This window comes from Anastrepha ludens, chromosome 2 (genome assembly GCF_028408465.1).
Source record: "Anastrepha ludens isolate Willacy chromosome 2, idAnaLude1.1, whole genome shotgun sequence".
Lineage (NCBI taxonomy): Eukaryota > Metazoa > Arthropoda > Insecta > Diptera > Tephritidae > Anastrepha > Anastrepha ludens.
Window position 1 is genome coordinate 68,237,080 of NC_071498.1, and position 21,690 is coordinate 68,258,769.

General features: G+C 35.5%; 1 protein-coding gene across 3 annotated transcripts in view; it reads left to right on the top strand.

Moving 5' to 3' along the window:
• Nucleotides 1–19,067, top strand: part of LOC128871742 (dihydropyrimidinase) — a 70,051-nt gene extending 50,984 nt beyond the window's left edge. Inside the window, exons 3-10 of one of the 3 annotated variants that reach the window (XM_054113764.1) lie at nt 7,542–7,605; nt 7,672–7,766; nt 7,835–8,025; nt 8,095–8,369; nt 8,432–8,578; nt 14,852–15,090; nt 17,279–17,997; nt 18,082–19,067. In XM_054113764.1, coding sequence (XP_053969739.1) covers nt 7,558–7,605; nt 7,672–7,766; nt 7,835–8,025; nt 8,095–8,369; nt 8,432–8,578; nt 14,852–15,090; nt 17,279–17,997; nt 18,082–18,161 — 1,794 coding nt within the window. In that variant the 5' untranslated portion in view covers nt 7,542–7,557 and the 3' untranslated portion in view covers nt 18,162–19,067. Of the gene's footprint in view, nt 1–7,541; nt 7,606–7,671; nt 7,767–7,834; nt 8,026–8,094; nt 8,370–8,431; nt 8,579–14,851; nt 15,091–15,570; nt 15,795–17,278; nt 17,998–18,081 lie in introns of all 3 variants that reach the window. The other 2 variants (XM_054113767.1, XM_054113765.1) reach the window with 2 other exon arrangements.
• Nucleotides 19,068–21,690: the final 2,623 nt, after the last annotated feature.

Consider the following 21,690-nt stretch of genomic DNA (forward strand, 5'->3'; position numbering starts at 1 on the left):
AGGTATATATGTACGTACGTATACATGTTTATTTGTTTGTATTTTCCCTTTTATTTCACACTTATCAGTATAAACATTGATAAACATTATCTAACTGCTTGTTTACTTTTCGAAATATAAATACACTTACACACCATATATACTCCCAGGTCAATTTATAAATATAGTATGGCTTTTGCAAAAAAACAAAAAAAAAAAATTAATTAATTAATATAAAATTTTATCTTGTGGCTCAAACTTTCATAAAATTATATTCTGTTGTTGTAGATGTCCATATTCTGGGACTAGTCTATCCCTCAAATTTGTTTTGTGTGGCTTGGTTCATATAAAAATCGTGCTACTTTCATTTTTCCTTGCTTCATTTCTTCCTTTTGATCAAATTAAAAAGTTACTTTTCAATTTAAGTTTCGCGCGTACATCGATTAGGCTGGTAGCTCCGTCATCGATTACTGTGTAAAATTTCATGCCACTATCTTAAGTTTGTTTTAAGGGGTTACATGGGTTTCGTCGGGTAAAAAAAGGCCTATTTTCAATATTTTTTTTTTCTATGTAAAAAATTATTTATTTAATTCAAACTTTTTTCTGTCTTATAGATACATGTTTAAAGAATAATTTCTGAAATTTTCAAGAAACAAAAAATTAAAACTCCTCCATTGTGATGTCATTTCCGGTGACCCCTCGAAAAAAGGTGCGTCCGCGTTGTCAGCATAACTCCTGACAGGCTCATCAAAAATGAAAAAAACAAAAATTAGTGCTTTAGTTAAGACCATAAACTTGAGCTTGAACGAAGGAAAGAAAAAAAAGTAAAAATTGGAATTTTGGCAGACATTTTTGCAAAAAAATGAAAATTTCGGTCAAATTTGCTTGACATTTTGTTTTTTTTTAAATAGTTGTAATTGAAAAAAAAAACAAAATCCTTCGTTCAAGCACGAGTAAATTGTATTTCGAACATCTGTGTAAAATGTCATCAAGATCGGTTAAATAGTTTTCGAGAACATTTGACAACCGACTTTGAAAACACGGTTCCGAGAAAAACGCGTTTAAAGTTTTGAGTAACAATAAAAGTGGCTTGGAGCGCACACATTCCAAACGCTGTATCTCCGAATTTATTATTCGGATCGACTTGAAAATTTAGGATAATATTCCTGAGATGTTGAAGAAATTAATAAGCAAAAAAAAAAAAAAATCGGTTTTTTTAACCAACGAAACCCATGTAACCCCTTAATGGTTTGAATAACTACAAGTGAACTTTAGGATTATATGTAGAGAAAGTGATTGGATTCAATTGCCTTTGCGGAATGAAAGTTTTTGTTTTTATATAAATGTTAAGGATATTGCAGAGCCTTGACAAAATATATTGTAAAATCGAACTGAAGAACTATACTCAAAATTTGTCGTGTGAAGGTTATAGATTTTTTATTTTTGTTTGCCGGGTATATGGGTAATTTCATACAATTCTGAAAAACTATTTCCGTACCGGTCGAGTACCATCTCGTCCAAATCAGAAAATACTCAAATTATCTAAAAGAGAACTTGGTGTTAACGACTGTAAAGAGATATATTTGATTAGGGAGCGATTATTAAATGCGTGGAGGTGAGAATAGGCTCATTTTTATAAAATAAATAGGTCACACTGGCTACATCTTATCGAGTCCAGAAAATATACCGGAAATCAAAATTTTTAATTTAATATAAATGGTATTACATCTAAAGTAATGGTTAAACCCAAAAATTCGTTGTGTCTTCCCTCGGGGGCATCGGCGGCGGCGTTTATGTAAGGAGAGGCTTCGCTTTAATAAAGTATTTTTTTGTAATAATTTTTGGAAATAAAAATTTAGTCAGCATGGCTTGATAGCACTCGTCATTCACCGTAACGGTCGCTCCTTGCTCATTTCGAAAGGTATAAGTAGCGATGATGCCGCCAGTGCTCTGTGAACTTCGTGAATTGGGTTCTTTTTTTTATAAGTAAATTTCCACAATTTGGATTCATGATGACTTGACAAACCTTACTGACCCCAAATGTCAACACAGTTTGCACTTCTCAGCTGTTGAACCATAGTTATCGGTATCGATAGTTCTCATGCAGCTAAAAAAAGACTGGATATAATAAAATGTAGGCCCCAAAGTTTCCTTTTTCCCATATACATATCCCCATATTTTCTATATAATAAAATTTACATGGCCCGAACTACAGTACTACAGAGAGACTCCTGAATATAAGGTTATATAAGAATACAGTTTAATGTTCCTTTTTACTTTCTATATAACAAATCAAAATAATAGTTCGTAAATTTTTGTTATTTTGGTTTTATAATTATTAATTTCGTTAAAATTCAATTGTAACTTGTATATATTTTTAGCAATTTAATGCTTTCTTATGTTGATAATCTAATTTTACTACACATTTTAATATTGTAAATTTGTAATTTAGTTCAGAATTTATGTTTGAAATGTCTGTTCTGAATTTCGTTAGACATTAATGATTAAATGAAATAAATAAATAAAAGCAGGAGGGCAGTAGAAAAATATTCACAGCCATAAACGATCACCATTACTTGCTCGATTTCAAAGACTTGGCGATATTAGTAATCTTAACTAAACATGACACATTCTCCTTGATTTGTGTATCCCCTAGATTATATATGCTTTATCGTGGAACCTTTAATCGATGATATTAAGAAGTACGGAATTTTCGGCACACAAGTGTTCCCGCTTTTTTCAAAACCTTGTGACATCATGAGGAGTAGATGAATTGATTTTTTGTATGAAGCCAGTAATTAGTAATATAATACTATAATTAGGAGAGTGTTGGTTATCTAATTTATCAAGACCTGGATATTTTTGTTCTTTTTTCTTTTGAGTTTTTTACAAATGTCTAACGAGCAACTTAAATGTGATAACATTATACAATTCTCACTCTACATAATACATATAAAGCATTTTATGGAAGTATGAGATCCCTAGGTTTAGTGCGTCTGAGCCTTCGTATAAAACCGTCGGTTGGAATTAAGTTATGTGCTTCTTCATTACTATAGTTTATTAGTCTTTCTTTATGGGCCACTGGAATTTTTCCGATTTCAGTGTTGACGGAGTTGATTTTAGGATCGCGCTCAATAACGGAACTTCTGCAGCAACATGGTGATTTGACACCTAAGACCTTATTTTGGAACTGTTGGATTTGGTTTTTCGTACTTTGACTAGGACCCACATATCTACGCACCATAAGCTCATACCAGTCTTAGAATCAGCTCAAGACCTGGATATGACCCCCCATATACTGGGTAAAGCTGGATTATAAATCAAGCCAAATCAAAACTAAGAATATATTATGTGTAATTAAAGTACTGCCGCCGTAGTCGAATGGGTTAGTGCGTGACTACTATTCGGAATTCGGAGAACGTAGGTTCGAATCTCTGTGAAACACCAAGATTAAGAAAAGGTTTTTTCTCATAGCGCCCCGCGGCAGCCAATGGCAAATCTCCGAGGCTATTTCTGCCATAAAAAAGCTCTTCATAAAAAACCATTTGCCGTTCGGAGTCGGCTTAAAACTCGCATTCATGTGTGAGACAATACGAAGATGCACGCCACAAATAGGAGGAGGAGTTCGGTCAAAGGCACAAAAACAGTGTAAGCGCCGTTAGTAAATATAAGTACCTTTATTACATTGCTAGGATTTATTTAGCTTATCGTTTTTGCTGCTTCCTTTCTATCTTATGTTTGTATCTATGTATGTATGTGTATTCCATTTCTATTTTAGGTTTTTTTTTCTATTATTCAGAGTACTTGCATGATTTTTATTTATTACGTGCATATGTATGAATCTACTAACCAATTAGTGGCTTATCATTTAGCTCATATTTATTTATGTCTCTTTATAGGAGGCTGGTGAGTTGCAAATACAAATACATAGGAATTCACACAATTTCTCATTTAAATTTAGCTTGAAATGATAAGTATTTGTTGTAATTTTTAGTGTTCGTTTTCGAAACGAAATTTTATATTTTTATGATTATTGCGATTTAGATTCGATAAGGCAAGAATATCTATTAGACTCAATTACTATATGGATACCTTACATATGTACATTTGTCGTGTTTAGTCATAGCTGATAGCCTCAAAATTATTTTTCTTATGTGCATACATTCTGATAAAAAAAATATCGGGAATTGTTCATTTAAAAAGCGTGCGTTACACATATGACTAAATTTGTTTTTGCTGGAATGTTGGCACAACTGTCCCCTATAGTGTCCCAGAGTTTGAACGCGATCTGTCAATTAGCTTGCTTTTGGCATTTAATTATATTAGTCAACCGCAGGTGTGCTCTGCGATTTTCACTATGGATAAAAATATCGAACAAAGAATTAAATTTTGTGTTTTGAACGGAATTTCGTGTGCCGAATCGTTGAAAATGTTGCAGTAAGCCTATGGCGAGTGTGCTTTTTCAAAAACACGGGTCTATGAGTGGTATAAGGCTTTTGCAGACCACGTCAAGTCGGTAAAAGGCATTCTACTCGTTTTCCTTGATTATCATGGTGTTGTGCACTCGGAATTCGTTCCAGATGGTTCTACGGTAAATAAGGAATATTATTTGGAAGTTATGCGACGTTTGAGAGAGAATGTGCGTAGGAAACGGCCCAAATTGTAGAAATAAAACTCACTGATCTTTCACCATGATAACGCACCGTCACTAGCCAATAGGCTATCATCGAACAACCACCGGATTTAACCCCCTGTGACCTTTTTCTTTTCCCAAAACTTAAATTGCCACTACGCTGACGCCGCTTTGACTCGATTAAGGACATTAAGGACAACTCGCTGGAGGAGCTTTGATGGCTGGACTAATCGTTGACGTATGTGTATAGTTTCGAATGGAGCCTATTTTTAAGGCGACAAAATAAATTTTGAAGATTAAACAATTCTTTTGCGTTTTATTGAACAATTGCCGGTACTTTTTTGACAGAAAGTATGTGGGTTTGGGTTGAAACCAAAACACTTCGCTAGATGCTTCTCTGATTTGCGAAGTTGCATCATCTATATAAGCCAACTGAAGATATGTCTTTCAAAGTATGATTCGTCAATTGTGTTCACTTGCGTTTGCCATCTGCTAATGGTTGCCGATTTAAAGTATAATATCTCTTCACTGGTGCGTCATCGTACGAAAATAGGGCTTGCCCAAGCCAAAAAAAGTCATTAATTAGTCCTGCCATAAGTTCTGTTACAAGTTAAGTTTGTTATAATTAGATATGAAATTATACACTTTTTTTAATGAAGTTAGTTTTATTTAATCATGTAAATATTAAAGAAAACCAATTCTCTTTTCATTCGGAAGGATCACCATTTGCTTTTACACAAGCCTTCAAACGATTAGATCATTCAGCTCTTGTATGACGCATGGTTTTCATGGATATTTGCGTCGCTGCTCGAACCAAAGATTGTTTAAGCTTCTCGAACCAAAGATTGTTTAAGATTCACCTGTGGGGCCTTCGATAGGCCATGTTCTCTAATTCTGACCACAAACTGTAATCCAATCGATTCAGATCTGGTATATATTTTTGTGCGCTTTACAATATCCATTTCATTATAGAGCTCATAAATATCATTATTCCATCTTCTTTAGTACCTCTCGCCCAAACGTACAAGGCCAATAGGTCTTACCTAGAATAGTTATCCCGAATACTCCTATCATCTTTCACGTTTTTGCGCCATGTAAAAGAGCGTGCATAATGAAGAGACTTGAAGAGTATGATTTTTGTTTGTTGACAAACGGTGATATTAATCGGGATTAACGACTTAGTTCAGAATTATCTCAGGAATTAAGTGGAACTAAATTGGATTAAGTCTAGTTCTCCTAATTTGGATTAGGGGAATTTTCGATGACGCTGCCGAACAACAACAGTTAATATCTATTGTGAATGAAAAATAGTCACACTTTTAAAAATTACAAAGTTACATTAATTGTTTTGACATTTCGGAACAGTTTGAGAAATTGGAATTTAATTTAATTTTTTTTAATAAATAATAATTTTTTTTGTACTAAGGCAGCTGAAGGCCCGTATATGTTGCCTGCGGTTCATCTATCCAATAAACAGACAAGCTGTTCACTAACCCGGGTAGCGCCGACTATCGAAATACAGTTTCAATCAGATTAACTACCCTGCTAATCCGGATTAACGCCGTCTTATAAGGCACATCAAAACGGTAGTAACGGCAGAGCAAGAACCAAAATAGACAGGTCATTTGTTATTGCTTGAATTCTTTAAACAAGAACAAACTAGAAGGTAAACAAAATTTTAAAAGAAATTGATTTTTGTTTTTTTTTTAATTAAAAAGTCAAATCAGCTGCTCTACTGCTGCTACCTTATTAAGGAATGTTACGTAATCTCGGTCTGTTCTCTACAGAAATTTACCTTGATTTCTGCAACATCGTCTAACATAACATTTTAAACTCTATATATATATAATTGGCGCGTACACCCTTTTTGGGTGTTTGGCCGAGCTCCTCCTCCTATTTGTGGTGTGCGTCTTGATGTTGTTCCACAAATGGAGGGACCTACAGTTTCAAGCCGACTCCGAACGGCAGATATTTTTATGGGGAGCTTTTTCATGGCAGAAATACACTCGGAGGTTTGCCGAGGGGCAACCGCTATTAGAAAAATGTTTTTATTAATTATGGTTTCACCGAGATTCGAACCAAAGTTCTCTCTGTGAATTTGGAATGGTAATCACGCACCAACCCATTCGGCTACGGCGGCCGCCCTGCTAATGTAAAATAGTTCAATGTATTTTTAGGGCTTAAAGCTTATTATACATTAAATATTTGGGGGCTCCACTAAGTTTTCGAAATTATGATTCACCAGTCAAACATTCTACCTCATTCTCAGCTACCCTGTTGAAGGCATTAACATTTTGCAAAACTGTTAAAACCATGCTTCGCTCGCTGTAGCGCTAGGAGTATCTCGCATCACCTTTTTGGTAACATAAGCGCCATTTTGAAAAATCGATTCCTATATTGTGGCCATCCGCAAATGGACCTTTTTAGAAGCATAATAAGTCATAAAGAGAGTTAAGGGACCGTTTTCTCATCTAACCAATAAAATGAATATTCACAACCGAACTGTTGAACTACTCCTAACTTTTAATCCATCCACTGCATACTACGACAGGGGAGTAAAAATCCATTATTTTGTTAAATCTTTTTTTTTAAGTAATCATGCAAAAATTGTGAACGTTTTTAATTATTCCTCTATATGATACAGTTTTGCACATGGAAAACTTTATTTTCGAAGGTGCCTTTTGAACAACACCTCACCCCACTCTTATTAAAGGCGCACCGTACCGTAGCCTTCGAAGTCAGGCATTTGGTTTTGTTTTATTATATATTATGATATAATAATATAAATCGGTAACGCTAAAAACTCATATATTTATGATAAAATTAAATGCATGACTCAATTGCAGAACTGAATATATGATTTTAAGGCCTATGAAAATAATTCTTCGTTTTTAATTTTTTTGTACCATTTTTGTGTTTTATTTTTCAGGTAAATTTCCAGTAACATGGCAACAAGTCCAAAGCCCGTCAAGAAGGTTCCCATCCACCTGCAGGTAAGTCTCAACTTGCACAAAACTAAGAACACTAAAAATACTTAAAATCTCAAAAATTTTTTTAAGAGCTCTCAAAACCGCATCTACATCAAGAATGGGCACATTGTTAATCACGACAAGTCATTTAAGGCCGATATTTATATTGAAGATGGCATAATCAAGTAATTATTTATGGTTCAATATATAAATTATAGGATACGCGTTGATATGTGTACTTTTGAATCGCTAGATTTGTAGGTCCCGCCTCTGAGATTGTTGTGCCCGGTGGTGTGCGTATAGTGGATGCTTCCAACAAGTTGGTGCTACCAGGTGGCATAGATCCACATACTCACATGCAGTTGAAGTTTGGCGGTTGTGTGGCTGTGGATGATTTCTATCATGGCACCAAAGCAGCTGTAGCTGGCGGTACCACCACCATCAGTGAGTATTAATGGAAAAACTAGAAAAAGCAAAAAAAAAAAACTACCTTCACTAACTCACAATTTGCAGTCGACTTCGTGCTGCCTGACAAGGGCGAATCACTTGTTGAAGCCTACGACAAATGGCGCGCCTGGGCTGATCCAAAAGTCTGCTGTGATTATGCTCTTCATGTAGGCATCACCTGGTGGTCCAAATCTGTGTCGGAGGAAATGAAAATTATGTGTGAAGAGTTGGGTGTCAACTCCTTTAAAGTATTCATGGCCTACAAGGGCCTCTATCAATTAAACGACTCCGAGTTATTGGATGTTTTTGAGCGCATACGTTCCCTAAATGGTGTTGCGCAGGTATTTGCTTGAAGTGGCCAATTAGTTGCAAATTTATAAAAATTATTTCGCTTATTTTTCAGGTGCATGCCGAGAATGGTGATGTTATCGCAAAGAATGTGCAGAAATTGTTGGCTGCCGGCGTAACTGGCCCAGAGGGTCATGAGCTATCACGACAAGAGGAGGTGGAGGCTGAGGCAGTGAATCGTGCCTGTATTCTGGCACATCAGGTATGGTATTTTAGGTAGCTACAGTTTTGTAATAAAAATGTGCATATGTACAGGCCTAGATTAATCACAGCAACTACACATTTAATTTTGCATAGACACAAAAAAAAATGTAAACAATTACTTTATACATTTTATTTTGACTGCATGGAGAGGGGGAACGAAAATACAATATACTTGTACAGTCGTAGCCATGACAAAATATATAAGAATATTATAAGGTAAAACCGTTCGTTCAATTCGTCGCCCATTATGGGTTTTTTGATATTTGTTTACCCTATAAAGTCTTACTCTGGAGAAATGGTAATGCCAAATGTAAAAAAAAAATAAAAAATTCAAATAAATTAAAAAAAAAATAAAAATAAATTTATTTGAATTGAATAAGGTACCTTTCCGTAGGCGCACTCATCAGGTATCATCGCTTGTGGTTAATATATATAAGTATAATACATACATAGACCAAATAAAACGTTAAGGGATAGACCACAAGCAAAATGGGTACAGATATACCTATACCATACATTCATATGTATGTATGCACAAAATAAATTTGTGTCAATGTGTTTGTTTCTAAAGGGTGTTTTTTTTAGAGGTTAGGTTTTCAAGATGAAATAAAGCGTATATAATTAAATGGTATGGCCAAGAATTTAGCTTTATTACAATATAAAGATAAGGGTTTGACATTATGTTTTAAAAATGATTTCGGGCAAGTGGCCGCCGCGGCTGGCTCGAATAAATTCCAGCCGAGAGGCCCAATTTTCGACCACTTTTTGCAGCAATTGGGGCCGTATGTCAGCAATAACGCGCCGAATATTCTCTTCCAAGACGTCAATCGTCTCGGGCTTATCTGCGTAGACAAGCGACTTCACATAGCCCCACAAGAAATAGTCCAGCGGTGTTATATCGCACGATCTTGGAGGTCACGCCACAGATCCACGGCGCGAGATAATGCGCTCACCAAAAGTTTCCTTCAATAAATCGATTGTTGCGTTGGCTGTATGGCATGTAGCGCCGTCTTGTTGGAACCAAAGGTCGTCCACATCAACATCGTCCAATTCAGGCACGAAAAAGTCATTAATCATGGCTCTATAGCGCTCTCCATTGACTGTAACATTATGGCCGGGTTCATTTTTAAAGAAATATGGACCAATGATTCCCTTTGCCCATAGAGCACACCAAACAGTGACTTTTTGAGGATGTAACGGCGTCTCAGCAATGGCTTGTGGATTATGTTCACTCCAAATGCGACAATTTTGCTTATTGACATACCCATTCAACCAAAAGTGAGCTTCATCGCTGAACAAAATTTTCTTGTGAAAATCGGGATCGGTGGCCATCTCGTTTTGGGCCCATTCACCGAACGTGCGACGCGCTTGATGGTCGTTCGGCTTCAATTCTTGCACGAGTTGGATTTTGTAAGCCCGCAAAACCAAGATCCTTCCGCAAAATCTTCCATAAAGTGGATGGGCACATCTCCAATTGCTGCGCGCGATGGCGGATGGACTCATTCGGGTCTTCTTCGATACTCTGCTCCACAGCAGTAATAGCGTCTTCGGTGCGCACTGTACGACGTCTCTGAGGATGCGTATTATCCACTAGAGCAAACGTGGTGCGAAACCGATCCATGGTTAATCGAATTAGTGACTCTGATGGACGATTATGTCGACCGAATATTTATTTTCGTAATAAATTTGCACGATTTGCAAACGTTGTTCAGGTGTAAGTCTATTCATTATGAAATGGCAAACCAAACTGAGCATAAATCAAGTGACAGCGGTCAAAAAGACCATCTACGAAAAAAGTAGTGCCAACTTGAAAACCTAACCTCTAAAAAAAAACACCCTTTATATATTTTTTTTCTATTTATTATTATGATTTGATGTGACAGAAAACTACAATGAAAACCACAGCGGAAATTGAATTGAGAGACTATTTTGTCTTCAAACTTGAAAAATGTCTCAGTTGGCTCTTCGCGGTTTTATCTTATACATTTTTGTATTATGGTGGTAGCATGCAAATAATTTTAATTTTTTATGCAGAATAACAATAATAATAATATTTTTTTATTATAAGAAAATTGTTTTCCCAAAGTTAATATTATTAAAATTAAAATCCGAGAGGACTAACAAAAGTTGGCCTAGTTAGCAACACTGAATAAATTTGTGAATCAATTTGTTCTTAGAATTCTTGGTAAATGAGCATAAGAGCGAAATACCTTCCCAATAGAGAGTAAACAGCTCTGAAGCACTGAAACACCAAAAAAAAAATTTCTTGCCCGAATCAAAAATCTCAAAGTTATTGTTGTTGTTATTTTTCAATTCCTGATTTTCTTATAAAAACCAGTTGACAACTTAATTTGATAGCTTTCATAATCTCGCCCGGGCAGTGGCTCTTAACACCCCGAGCCACTAGATTGAGATTGAGACATGGATTTATAGGCATACAACTGTGGGCATTTAGATGTTCCCCAAAGATTCAAATACTACTACACTAAATGCACTAAAGTTTAGTTTATGGGCACATACCAATAAACTTTCATAACGCGAAGTAACGTATCACAAACTAGGGTACAATAACTGATTGTCGTGTGCCCCACCTGGAAAAAGAATTGGCCCATCTTAAGGAACGACTTGAGAAACTGAATAAATTCAAATCCCACGTCACTCAAATACTTTCTTGGGACGATGTGGCACAATATCCCAAATACGTACGTGATCTTCTGAGAATGGTAAAGATATCTTTTTTGTGAGACACTAATAGATTGAAGATAAAGGTTGCCAAAACTTTTGTGAAACGTACTGAAAGATGCAGAAGTTGTTACGAAGTTAAAGGCTAACATAATTCTTTTATTTGACACGTGAAGATACATTGGGTAGGGGGAAGCGTTGTCCCGCAACAAGGGTCTACATTAGTGATTGGCTCTTATCCAGCACTAGGGATTCGGCAGAGACACACAAACTTTAACACAGACAAAAGTTAGGTTTACTTTGTGGGCAAAAAGTAAGGTGAAATTGGTTGTAAAATAAAAAATCGTTATTTATTCTTGTAAATCAGTTTCATCCCCTTCAAAATAATCCCCTCTCGATGAAATACACTTATGCCAACGATTTTTCCAATCCCCGAAATATGCCAAATAGTCCATTTCTGGTATAGCCATCAGCACCTTCTTCGATTCAGCTTTTATCGAAACGCGTTCCCCGGGGTGGTCTCTTTTTTGGTTTGAGTTTTGGGAATAGCCAGAAGTCACACAGAGCCAAATCAGGCGAATACAGTGGTTGCGGAACGATATGCGTGGAATTTTTGGCGAAATGGTCACGAAGAACGAGTGCAGTGTGATTATCGTGATGCAAAAACCAAGAGTTGTTGGCCCATAATTCTGGTCTTTTTAGACGAATTGCTTCACGTAAACGACGCATAACGCTCAAATAATATTCCTTATTAACAGTTTGGCCAGGTGGAAGGAATTCATAGTGCACCACACCACGAAAATAGAAAAAAACTGTCATCATGACCTTTATTTCAACGCGTCGACTTTTTTCCAAGAAATTGAGAGTTTTCGGTACCAAGCGAGATTTGACTTTTCGTAGGCCCAAATGGTCTTTCAAAATGGTTTTCACAGATCCTTCTGATATTCCGATCATATCAGTAAGGTCTTTAACAGTCAACCGACGATTTTTGAGCACTAACTCCTTCACTTTATTGACGTGTTGGTCATCTGTTGACGTCGATGGTCGTCCGGAGCGCTCCAAGTCATCAACACGTTCTCGACCCTCTTTGAAGTCTTTGTACCACTTATAAACATTTTTCTGCGACATGGTCGAATCACCAAATGCCTTCTGCAACATGCTAAACGTTTCCGCAGCCGAAATTTCATTCCGCAAACATTTGATGGCACTTCTCTGCTCAATCAAATCAGACATTGTAAAAATCGAAAAATAACTAGAGCGAAATTTTAATCCCGCGAAGTTTGACAAATAAATTCACCTTACTTTTTGCCCACAGTATATAGCTTTATATACCTACATATATGTATCAAGCACTAAAGTTGATTATTTTTGCCTTCAATTTGTCTTACCTTTTTAGCCTTCTCTACATGTATCACAGTAATTTAACTTCTGGCAGTCTTCTTGCTGTTATTTTTTTACACAAAAAACAGTAAAAGTGAGCCATTCTATGTTAGGTGATCCTAGTTTTTGGGCATTGCCGTAAATTTGTCGGAAAATTTCTTCATTTGTAGACTCGAGTATAATTATTGGGTATGGGAATAAGTTTCCGTCCTTTCTTAGCCAAAGTTACGAATTACTTAAACAATTAAATAATATAAGATATTATGTGAAGTATGTGCCATTAGAAGCTAGAATTTTACTTCATCTTGTAAGCAGCATTCGGAGTCCTCTGACGAAAAATTCGAGTTCTTTTGACTTGATCCATTCATCGAGCCAGTTTACGATGCTCTCGTAAAAAGTGAACCGCTCTCCAATAAGGGCTGAATGCATTGATGGGAACAGATGGTAATCCGAAGTTGCAATGTCTGGAGAATACGCCGGGTGGGGCAAGATTTCCCAATTTAGTCGCTCTAAATATTTCTGGACCGATTTAGCAACGTGTCAGTCAGATGGAGTAAAGTTATAGCTTCTAATGGCCCATACTTCCCATAATATCATGTATTATTTAATTGTTTAAATAATTCGTAACTTTGGCTAGGAATTGGGAAACTTTCCCATACTCAATAACTTGTTAAAAAAATTGTATTTAATTCATTTAACTAATTAATATAATTTTGTTGTTAAAAAATTTTGGGAAACATTTTCTTCGTCATATTTGAAAACACCCAACCTCCGATTTTTTTGTTTTTCATTAATGGCTGAGGCTATGTACAGTAATCCCTGATAATTTTATGGAGGGGGTCGCTCAAAAGTAGTCGAGATTTACGGGTATGCATTTTTTAAAAACACTTGTCTACACTTATTGTTTATTCATTTTGTATGAAATATGTATATAAAAAATTTCAAACATAGGTATAACAAATGTTGAAATGGATACAAATGAATTCGTTATTATCATACTTGTAAAAACAAGTTATATAGTTATATTCTTCTAATTCTAAAAAATTAGACGAATTCGTGAAATTTATTCGCAATCCAAATAATAAAATTTTTAGAGTATTTGCTGTATTTATCAGCGTTGCTACCGAGCGATTCATAAAATAATAAACCATTTTTTTTTTTTGTTAATGTGTCTAATTTTTTTTAATGGGCTACCGGTATATAAAATAGCCACCCACGGGTGCTGGAAATAGTTCTCTAAAAATGTGCATTATTTAAATTTTTTTTCTTCTGCTTAAGTTTTAAGATATGGCAGCACAAGTACGAATATGTTAAATCTGTATTTGCCAACGCAAAGTTCAACGCATTTATAGTAATGGTACTTACAACTTTTTGTTATACGAATGCTATTTGCGCTGTTCTTAGAAACGTTTGAACTTGGCCAAAAAATGGAATTAAATTGAGATAAATTTCATGCGATGATTTTCTACAACTGGCGAATTGAATTAAACCAACAACAGTGTATCGATTCACCCGCTTTGACTTCTGGTGATAGTCACCGGGTTTCGGTGATTGTAAGAATTCAATCGTGAACGCACTTCGCTATTGGAGCAACTTTGTGAACAACGTCCAAAATAAATTATCGTGCCAGAAGAACTCGATGCTCTTCAGATACTAATACGGCAAGATCGTCAAGTTATATATTGTGCCTAAGAGGCATGCTTGGCAATAGTTGCGATCGCAAAGATTCAATAATGCGTGGATATTTGGCCGTCCAAAATATTTATTCACGTTGTATACCGATTTGACGATATGTCATCTTTGTTGTTGCAACAACAATGAACATTCCCTATGAATTTGTAATGAATGCTGTTGAAATGTCAGCCTTTGTGCGGATATAAATCCAGTTCGTTCTGGTAATGCAAAACCGACTGGTTCATCTTCCTGGGTAATATTTCAATATTTTGAAAATCAAAACAGCCACTTTCGATTGTAAATATTTATTTTTATTACTCTATCTCAGAACTTAATTCACAACTCCTGTATTTGTTTTAATTTTTTTCTGTAATTTATAATTTATAACTTTCTTAATGTGCATTTTTATTTATTTTTATTTACCTTGTATATACATACATACACACCACCTGACCACACAATACACTATGCAAATATACCCAATGAATGCACTGAATACTACTCCCACACCTTTCAACACAAACGTACCGCCTAGACCGATTGTCCATTGTATGTAGTGCATATCATGAGTAAATCGGCAGGCGTTGAGTTGGCCCGTGCACGCAGACGTTACCAGAATCGGGGTATTTATGGCGAAACTCTGGCTGCGGCGCTCGGCACCGATGGTGGAAACTACTGGCATGAATGTTTCCAACACGCGGCGGCACATGTGCTTAGTCCACCGCTACGTCCCGATCCAACAACACCTGGATTTTTGATGAAACTTCTGTCGCAGTAAGTTTTGAACTGTGCAAAGAAAGAAGGTTAACTACTAAATAAAAACAATGTTGGAAAAAGCTGGTGGCTGAGTATAACCCTAACCGTTTTGGTATTTGGTATTTCTTTGAACTAATCAACATATTTGTCGCATATACTGTATCTAAGAATATTTAACATTGGAATGGTTACATTTATGGGCGCCCTGTACTAGTTAAATACATACATATGTACATACGTATATGTTTTGCATACACAGGCACAATGCTCATGTGTATGTAATTGCTTTTAATTAACATTAACGACACTAATTATACGCGGCTGCACTTAATTATTGTGTGTAATTTTGCTAACCATTTTGTTTGTTGTTCTCGTTTGGTTTTGTTTATCTCGTATTCTCTTCTCATACTTCCACAAACACATACACTGACATACATGCTTACCAACCGCAAACGTTCACACATCAACGTTAATCCCATTTGAATGGCGGCACATCAGATGAAGACGCCACTCTATGTGACACGCATCACCTCGAAATCATCTGCGGAAATCATTGGCCGCGCTCGTCGTAGCGGTTATGTTGTGTTCGGTGAGGCTTTGGCCAGTTCGATTGGGCAATCAATGAATGGCGTTCGTCAGCAGGATCGTTTGTATTACATTACAAGTCCACCAATACGCGAGTCAGCCGAAACGCCAAGGCAATTGATGAAGTCGTTGGCGTAGTAAGTATTCCATCGTCATATACAAATCCATACGCTTATACTTATCGAGGCATGTAGATATAGGATGTATGTACATATGTCCAATAAGGAGCACACACACATATCTTTTCATATATAGGAGACACATCATCTGACTAGTAACTGCAGGGTCTCCAAAGCGCTCTGGCCAAACTAAATCTTAAAAGTCTTAGAATCTTAAAAAAGTCTGTTTCGATTCAACAAATCAACTACCAGCATCCTCACAGGTGTTATAACGGGTCGCTGCGCTATTGGCAGCCTAGCCAGTAGAATGCGCGTACCTCACAATGACTTCTGCAGGAGTTGTGGAGATGAAGAAGAAATTGAGTCGGTACAATACCTCCTCTGTGAATCCACTGCACTTCAAATAAGCCGTGCCAAATATCCTGAAGATTATTTCTTTGAAGACCTGGGAAGTTTGCAAAATTTCTCACTGGAGTTACCTTCTCAAAAATATTTAAGTGGTTTAAGCAACTTAGTTAGGGGATGGAAATCAAACCATCGCCACCGAGTTGTCTTGTCTTAGACAAGTAACTTGGCTAACCTAACCTAATTTCATTGTTATACATTTTTTTCCTGTCCCCTTATGCAGCCTCAATTTTCATATACCTATTTCATTGAATTTAATTTTTCAAAATAAGGCACAACATTTTTGTCTAGATTTGTATCTGTGAATAAAACCCTTTTTATGTTTGTCGGCAGACGAAGCTTGATTGTGGCTAAAATTAGTAAGGTCAAAATTTGGTAAAGAACCGCCAAAAAACAAAAACATGAACTATGAAAACACCTTGACCCTCACAAAAATTGGCTCTATGATTATTATGATTGAGTCCACCGATTTTAATAAAATTTAACCTCATGAATAGTCTGGTTCGAAACTTCAAATCCAATTCTTAGACAAAAGTCTCATCATTTACTAAGATACCATCGTATTCGTTGTCTGACTTGGACTATTATTACAATGACAATAAACGACTTTCGCAAAACGAAAAAATCGCAAAAAACCATGGGGTCAAATAACTAATAAACAAATTTTTTGTACTTACTGACTCAGGCCGCATTTTTCTTATTCTGTCGGATATTCAAAGTTTGATTATGACAATTGATTATAATTTAACTAACTAGAGTCTTATATTAAATGCCTTACATTCCATCTCATCCTCATTGTATTAGCAATCGACAGTTAGTCAATCCTTGTAGAACATATGACTCCACTGATTCTACTAAGTCCTTCTGTTGAATACAGGTTCTATTGAATATTGCCTGTTTTGCCATTTTAATATACGAATATCACACCTAACAGTCATTTATCTTCTGTACGCATTTTAGGTATTTGTATCGGTGTTAACTAATTCTAATCGCTATTCGCTTTCATTTAACGATTTTGTGCGTTTATCAATAACTTTTCATATTTCTTAAAAAAATTAGAAATTTTTAAAAACATGTTGCCAAATTATTTTTAACAGTGATGATCTGCAGACAACCGGCAGCGACAACTGCACTTTCAATAAGGAGCATAAAGAGCTGGGCAAAGGCAATTTCACCAAGATTCCCAATGGGGTGAATGGCGTCGAGGATCGCATGTCCATCGTTTGGCAGAAGGGTGTACATGCTGGTCTATTGGATCCATGCCGTTTCGTCGCCATCACCAGCACCAATGCAGCCAAAATATTCAATCTTTATCCACAAAAGGGACGCATTGATGTGGGCTGTGATGCAGATATCGTAATCTGGAATCCAAATGCAACACGCACTATTTCCAAGGAGACACATCATCATGCATGCGATTTTAACATTTTCGAGGGTATGGTGTGCCATGGTGTGCCTGAGATTGTATTGGTACGTGGACGTATTTGCGTCGAGGATGGTGCTGTGCGCGTAGCTGAGGGTTATGGCCGATTCATCAATACACCAACACGTCCGCCACACGTCTACGATGTGCTCGAGGGTGTAGCACCGTTGAATGAGGAGCATAACGGTGAAGATCATGAGGAGCAGCTGAATGGCGGCTTGAAGAAGTTGAATTTGGGCGCATTGGAAATCGAAATACCCTACCAAGAGCCAATTTCACGCACCCTCTTGGCATCCATGCCTGGTGCGAATGAGTCGTTAGCTAGCACACCGTCGGGTCGTGGACGCGTCGAAGGTACGCGCAACATGCAAGAATCAACGTTTTCCGTTAGCGGTATGGGAAAATGTTTGATTTATATGAAAAGTACGATGTTCAATCTAAATTGTATTTTGTTTTTTTTTTTCTCTCCTTTTATAGAAGAGCTGGATAAATCATGCGCTCGTTCGTGCATTCGTGTTAGAAATCCACCAGGGGGTAAATCCTCTGGTTTCTGGTAAACTAGCACAACATCTACTCTCAGTCATCATCACACACCAACTAGCACCAAATCGCACAATTCGTTACAAACATACATACGTACATGTTAGAGATTTGAGTGAGCCATAACGGCGGCATGCAAGTGAATTGCTTTGCATGCATGTGGATGGATTTAGCAATAGTTAGCGAACAACAACAAATCCACAATTAAAGTAACGTAAATCAAATGTATGGAATGATAAGCTACTGAACCAAATTTCTGTTCTACGAGTAAAAAAGCATTAACGAATAGTAAATGAAGATTATGAATATTTAAATTTAATTATACAACAGTTAAATTCATATACCCGTACATACATACATACATACATTCGCATGCACGAGTATGTATGTGTGTACTACGTGTACTTGTATGTAGCCACTAAAGTGTAAAGTACATAGAGAATCATAAAATAATTGTATTGTATTGTAATATCTGCTTATTTGTGCAATCATAAATATTTTACGTATTAGCTTAAAAATTGTTTTGTTTTTGAACTACGTACATATGAATTTATATATTTGTTTTTATAATACATACATAAACGTATAACACATTTATATTGTAATTAAACAACAACAAAAACTGAATTTATAATTAATTTCGCCTTCTCACGCCTTCACTTACCCTGCACACGCACTCATTTTCGCACGTGAAATGGTTTTAGAAGTGCGTGAGCACACATTTTCCTAAGTGACTTAAAACCAATTTCTTTCTTTACTTTAGATACCTACATTTATACTCTTACAAACAAAAAAGCGATTATTTGTAGATCGTATATTTGAAATACTAGATTAAATTTGTAAGACGATTTCTACCTAATTTTTATTCATATTGAAATAATGAATATACAAATTAACATTTAATAAATCATCATCGTTGTATGCTACAAAAAATGTTCGTCTCACTTATTTGTTGGATAAATAGTTTGACATAAGTCAAGTTTGATAAGGCCACGAAGCAAGTAAGTATACAATTTTCATTACCATTTGCGATGAGCTATCGCATGCGAACTCTGAATTTCTTGGCATGCGGAACAATTATCGCAGATATATTTTTCACGTGGACAATTTTTCATCAAAACAAAAAAACGGAACAAAGAACTTTTATTATTTTCGAGCGAAAGTAAAAAGAGAGCGGCTTCTTCTTAAATTTCTCTTTTGATTTTCTAATGTTGTCACTACAAAGAATTCGTATAAGTGAAAATTTATTTGTCAAAACATCCAAGTGGCAATCATTGTATGCGATTAGAGAACGAACCCAAATCGAACTTTAAGGCCGAAGCCGAACCGAACATATTCAAAGGCCCAATTAATAAATAAGCAATGACCTTTTCAAAATTCAGTATTTTTATTAATAAAAAAATTTATAAAAAGGTAAATGATATATTTCATGATATATTATAATTATGTTTGTAAAAATAGCAAAAAGACTCATTTTTGCATTCATATGTAGATGCATACTTAATACATACAGTTGAATAATTTTATAAGTAATGTAAAAACAAAAACTTACCGGCATTTTCGCCTCACTCACTACGTGATTTGCAGCACCGATAGAGAAGCAGATATGTAGATATTTCAAAGCAAATTTTTCAACAGAAAATACCAGCATTCAACAAAAACGAGTTAAAGAAATGTGCGGCCAAAGTTGGGCTTTTATGACCGAAGTCGGAGCTCGGTAGTTCTCTACATGCAAAAAACTCTGAGATTTATTGCATGAGGTCTCGCGAGCGGTCATCGATTACATTATATCGCATGAGATTATTTGCATGCGATCAGCGTCCACATGTCGAGACAGTGCGGTTAAAAACGCTCTATAGTAAAAACGCCAGGCAGAACAACAGTACTTATTACGTTTTAAATAATTTACCGAGTATGCTAACTTTTGACTTTATTTTTTAAGCACTTTTTTCTTTGAACTTAAATAGTCTGTGTATATTCATTTTGTTTTACAAATGGCGACATTATCAAGAATTAAAAGTAAATTAAAAAAAAAAAAATCTTAAAAAATTACTAAGGTCTATAGACGTGAACATCAGCTGCTTGTTAATTTTTAACGCTGACTATATACATAATAGTATGGGCCAGAGAAATGGTCTTTTTCAACTCCTTTATTATTTGTAATTTTTATTACACGTTTTTTACGTGGAAATTCCTATCATAGTTGGCTTAAGATTTGTGAAATTATTAATTATTTAACTTTGCGTAGTAGACATGCCAACCAACAATAAGAGTTAAAACTGTTATGTCTTTTATGCACCATCCGAAACATTTCAACATTCGACTCCGAAACATTCAACTATTCAACATAATTTCAATTCTACAAGCTTCCGCTTCAGACTTCGTATGTGTGAAGGAATCTACCAAAGATAGTGTGATACCAGTTCATTGTGTGAACAGTGATATTTACCCGGTATATAACCTTGAGTAGAAGACAAAATTCCATCACGGATAGAGCATAATCTGGGGGCGCGTACGGGAAGAAAATCTCTTGCTTGGAAGGTTCTCTACGAACATCAGTTTTCACTGAGCCCGAGTGGCTTTTAGAGAGAGTTTGGATAACCTTTAGAAAAAAAAAAAAACGTGAGGACTGCGTGGAAATAGAAGGACACTTTGAATCTATATATATAAAAATGAAATGATGTTCGTTTGTACGCATTTTTTTGCGCCGATACGAGGCCAATTTTATTCGTTCTTTTTTCATATTATAGGGATCCACTAGGGGAAGGTTTTTAGCAAAAAAAAATTTCTTTTAAATATTTTCTTCATATAAAAAAAAGAAAAAATCAAAATATTGTACAAAACAAAACTTGCTCGATTCTTAGATTAAAGTAAGTTTCGAATCGACATTCATTTTATGTGTACAGAAATTTCAAATGATTCGAATGAAAATTTTTTTTTTTTTTTTTATTTCTTCCATAAAATATTACACCTGTCATTAGATAATAAGTGTTACGCCAAATGGCTTAGAATTTTAATTTTTAATTTAATTTTATATATTTAATTTAATTTTAATCATTATTATAATAATTTGTTAAATTCCATAATTTCTCATAACGTTTCAATATTAAGCTTACTGTTTTCTAAAATACTGTTCAATTTTCGTATATGAATTTAAAAATATCACTATATATGTATAAACACCTATATTACATAAACGTAACAGAGCAATACATATTTACTGTAATTACATAAATTTGAACTCAATCCGTTAGGCTAAGACACTATAAAAACTCGAATTTAGAAATAAATAAATCACTTGTGAAGTTACCACCGAACGCGCTCGCATTGTTTTTAACTGGCAATTCTATTCGCGCATGTCCCACGAAAAATAAGTTCTCATCTCAAAAACGCTTGAGATTTTTCATGGCGCCCGAGCAGGGACAGTAGTGCGAAAGTGGTAAAAAGTGATAGTAATAAAAGACCAAAAGTTGGCAATTTGTGCACGCAAATTTTTAATAACCAACATTTAAAATAACCAGCCGAATAAATAACTAAACGAATATT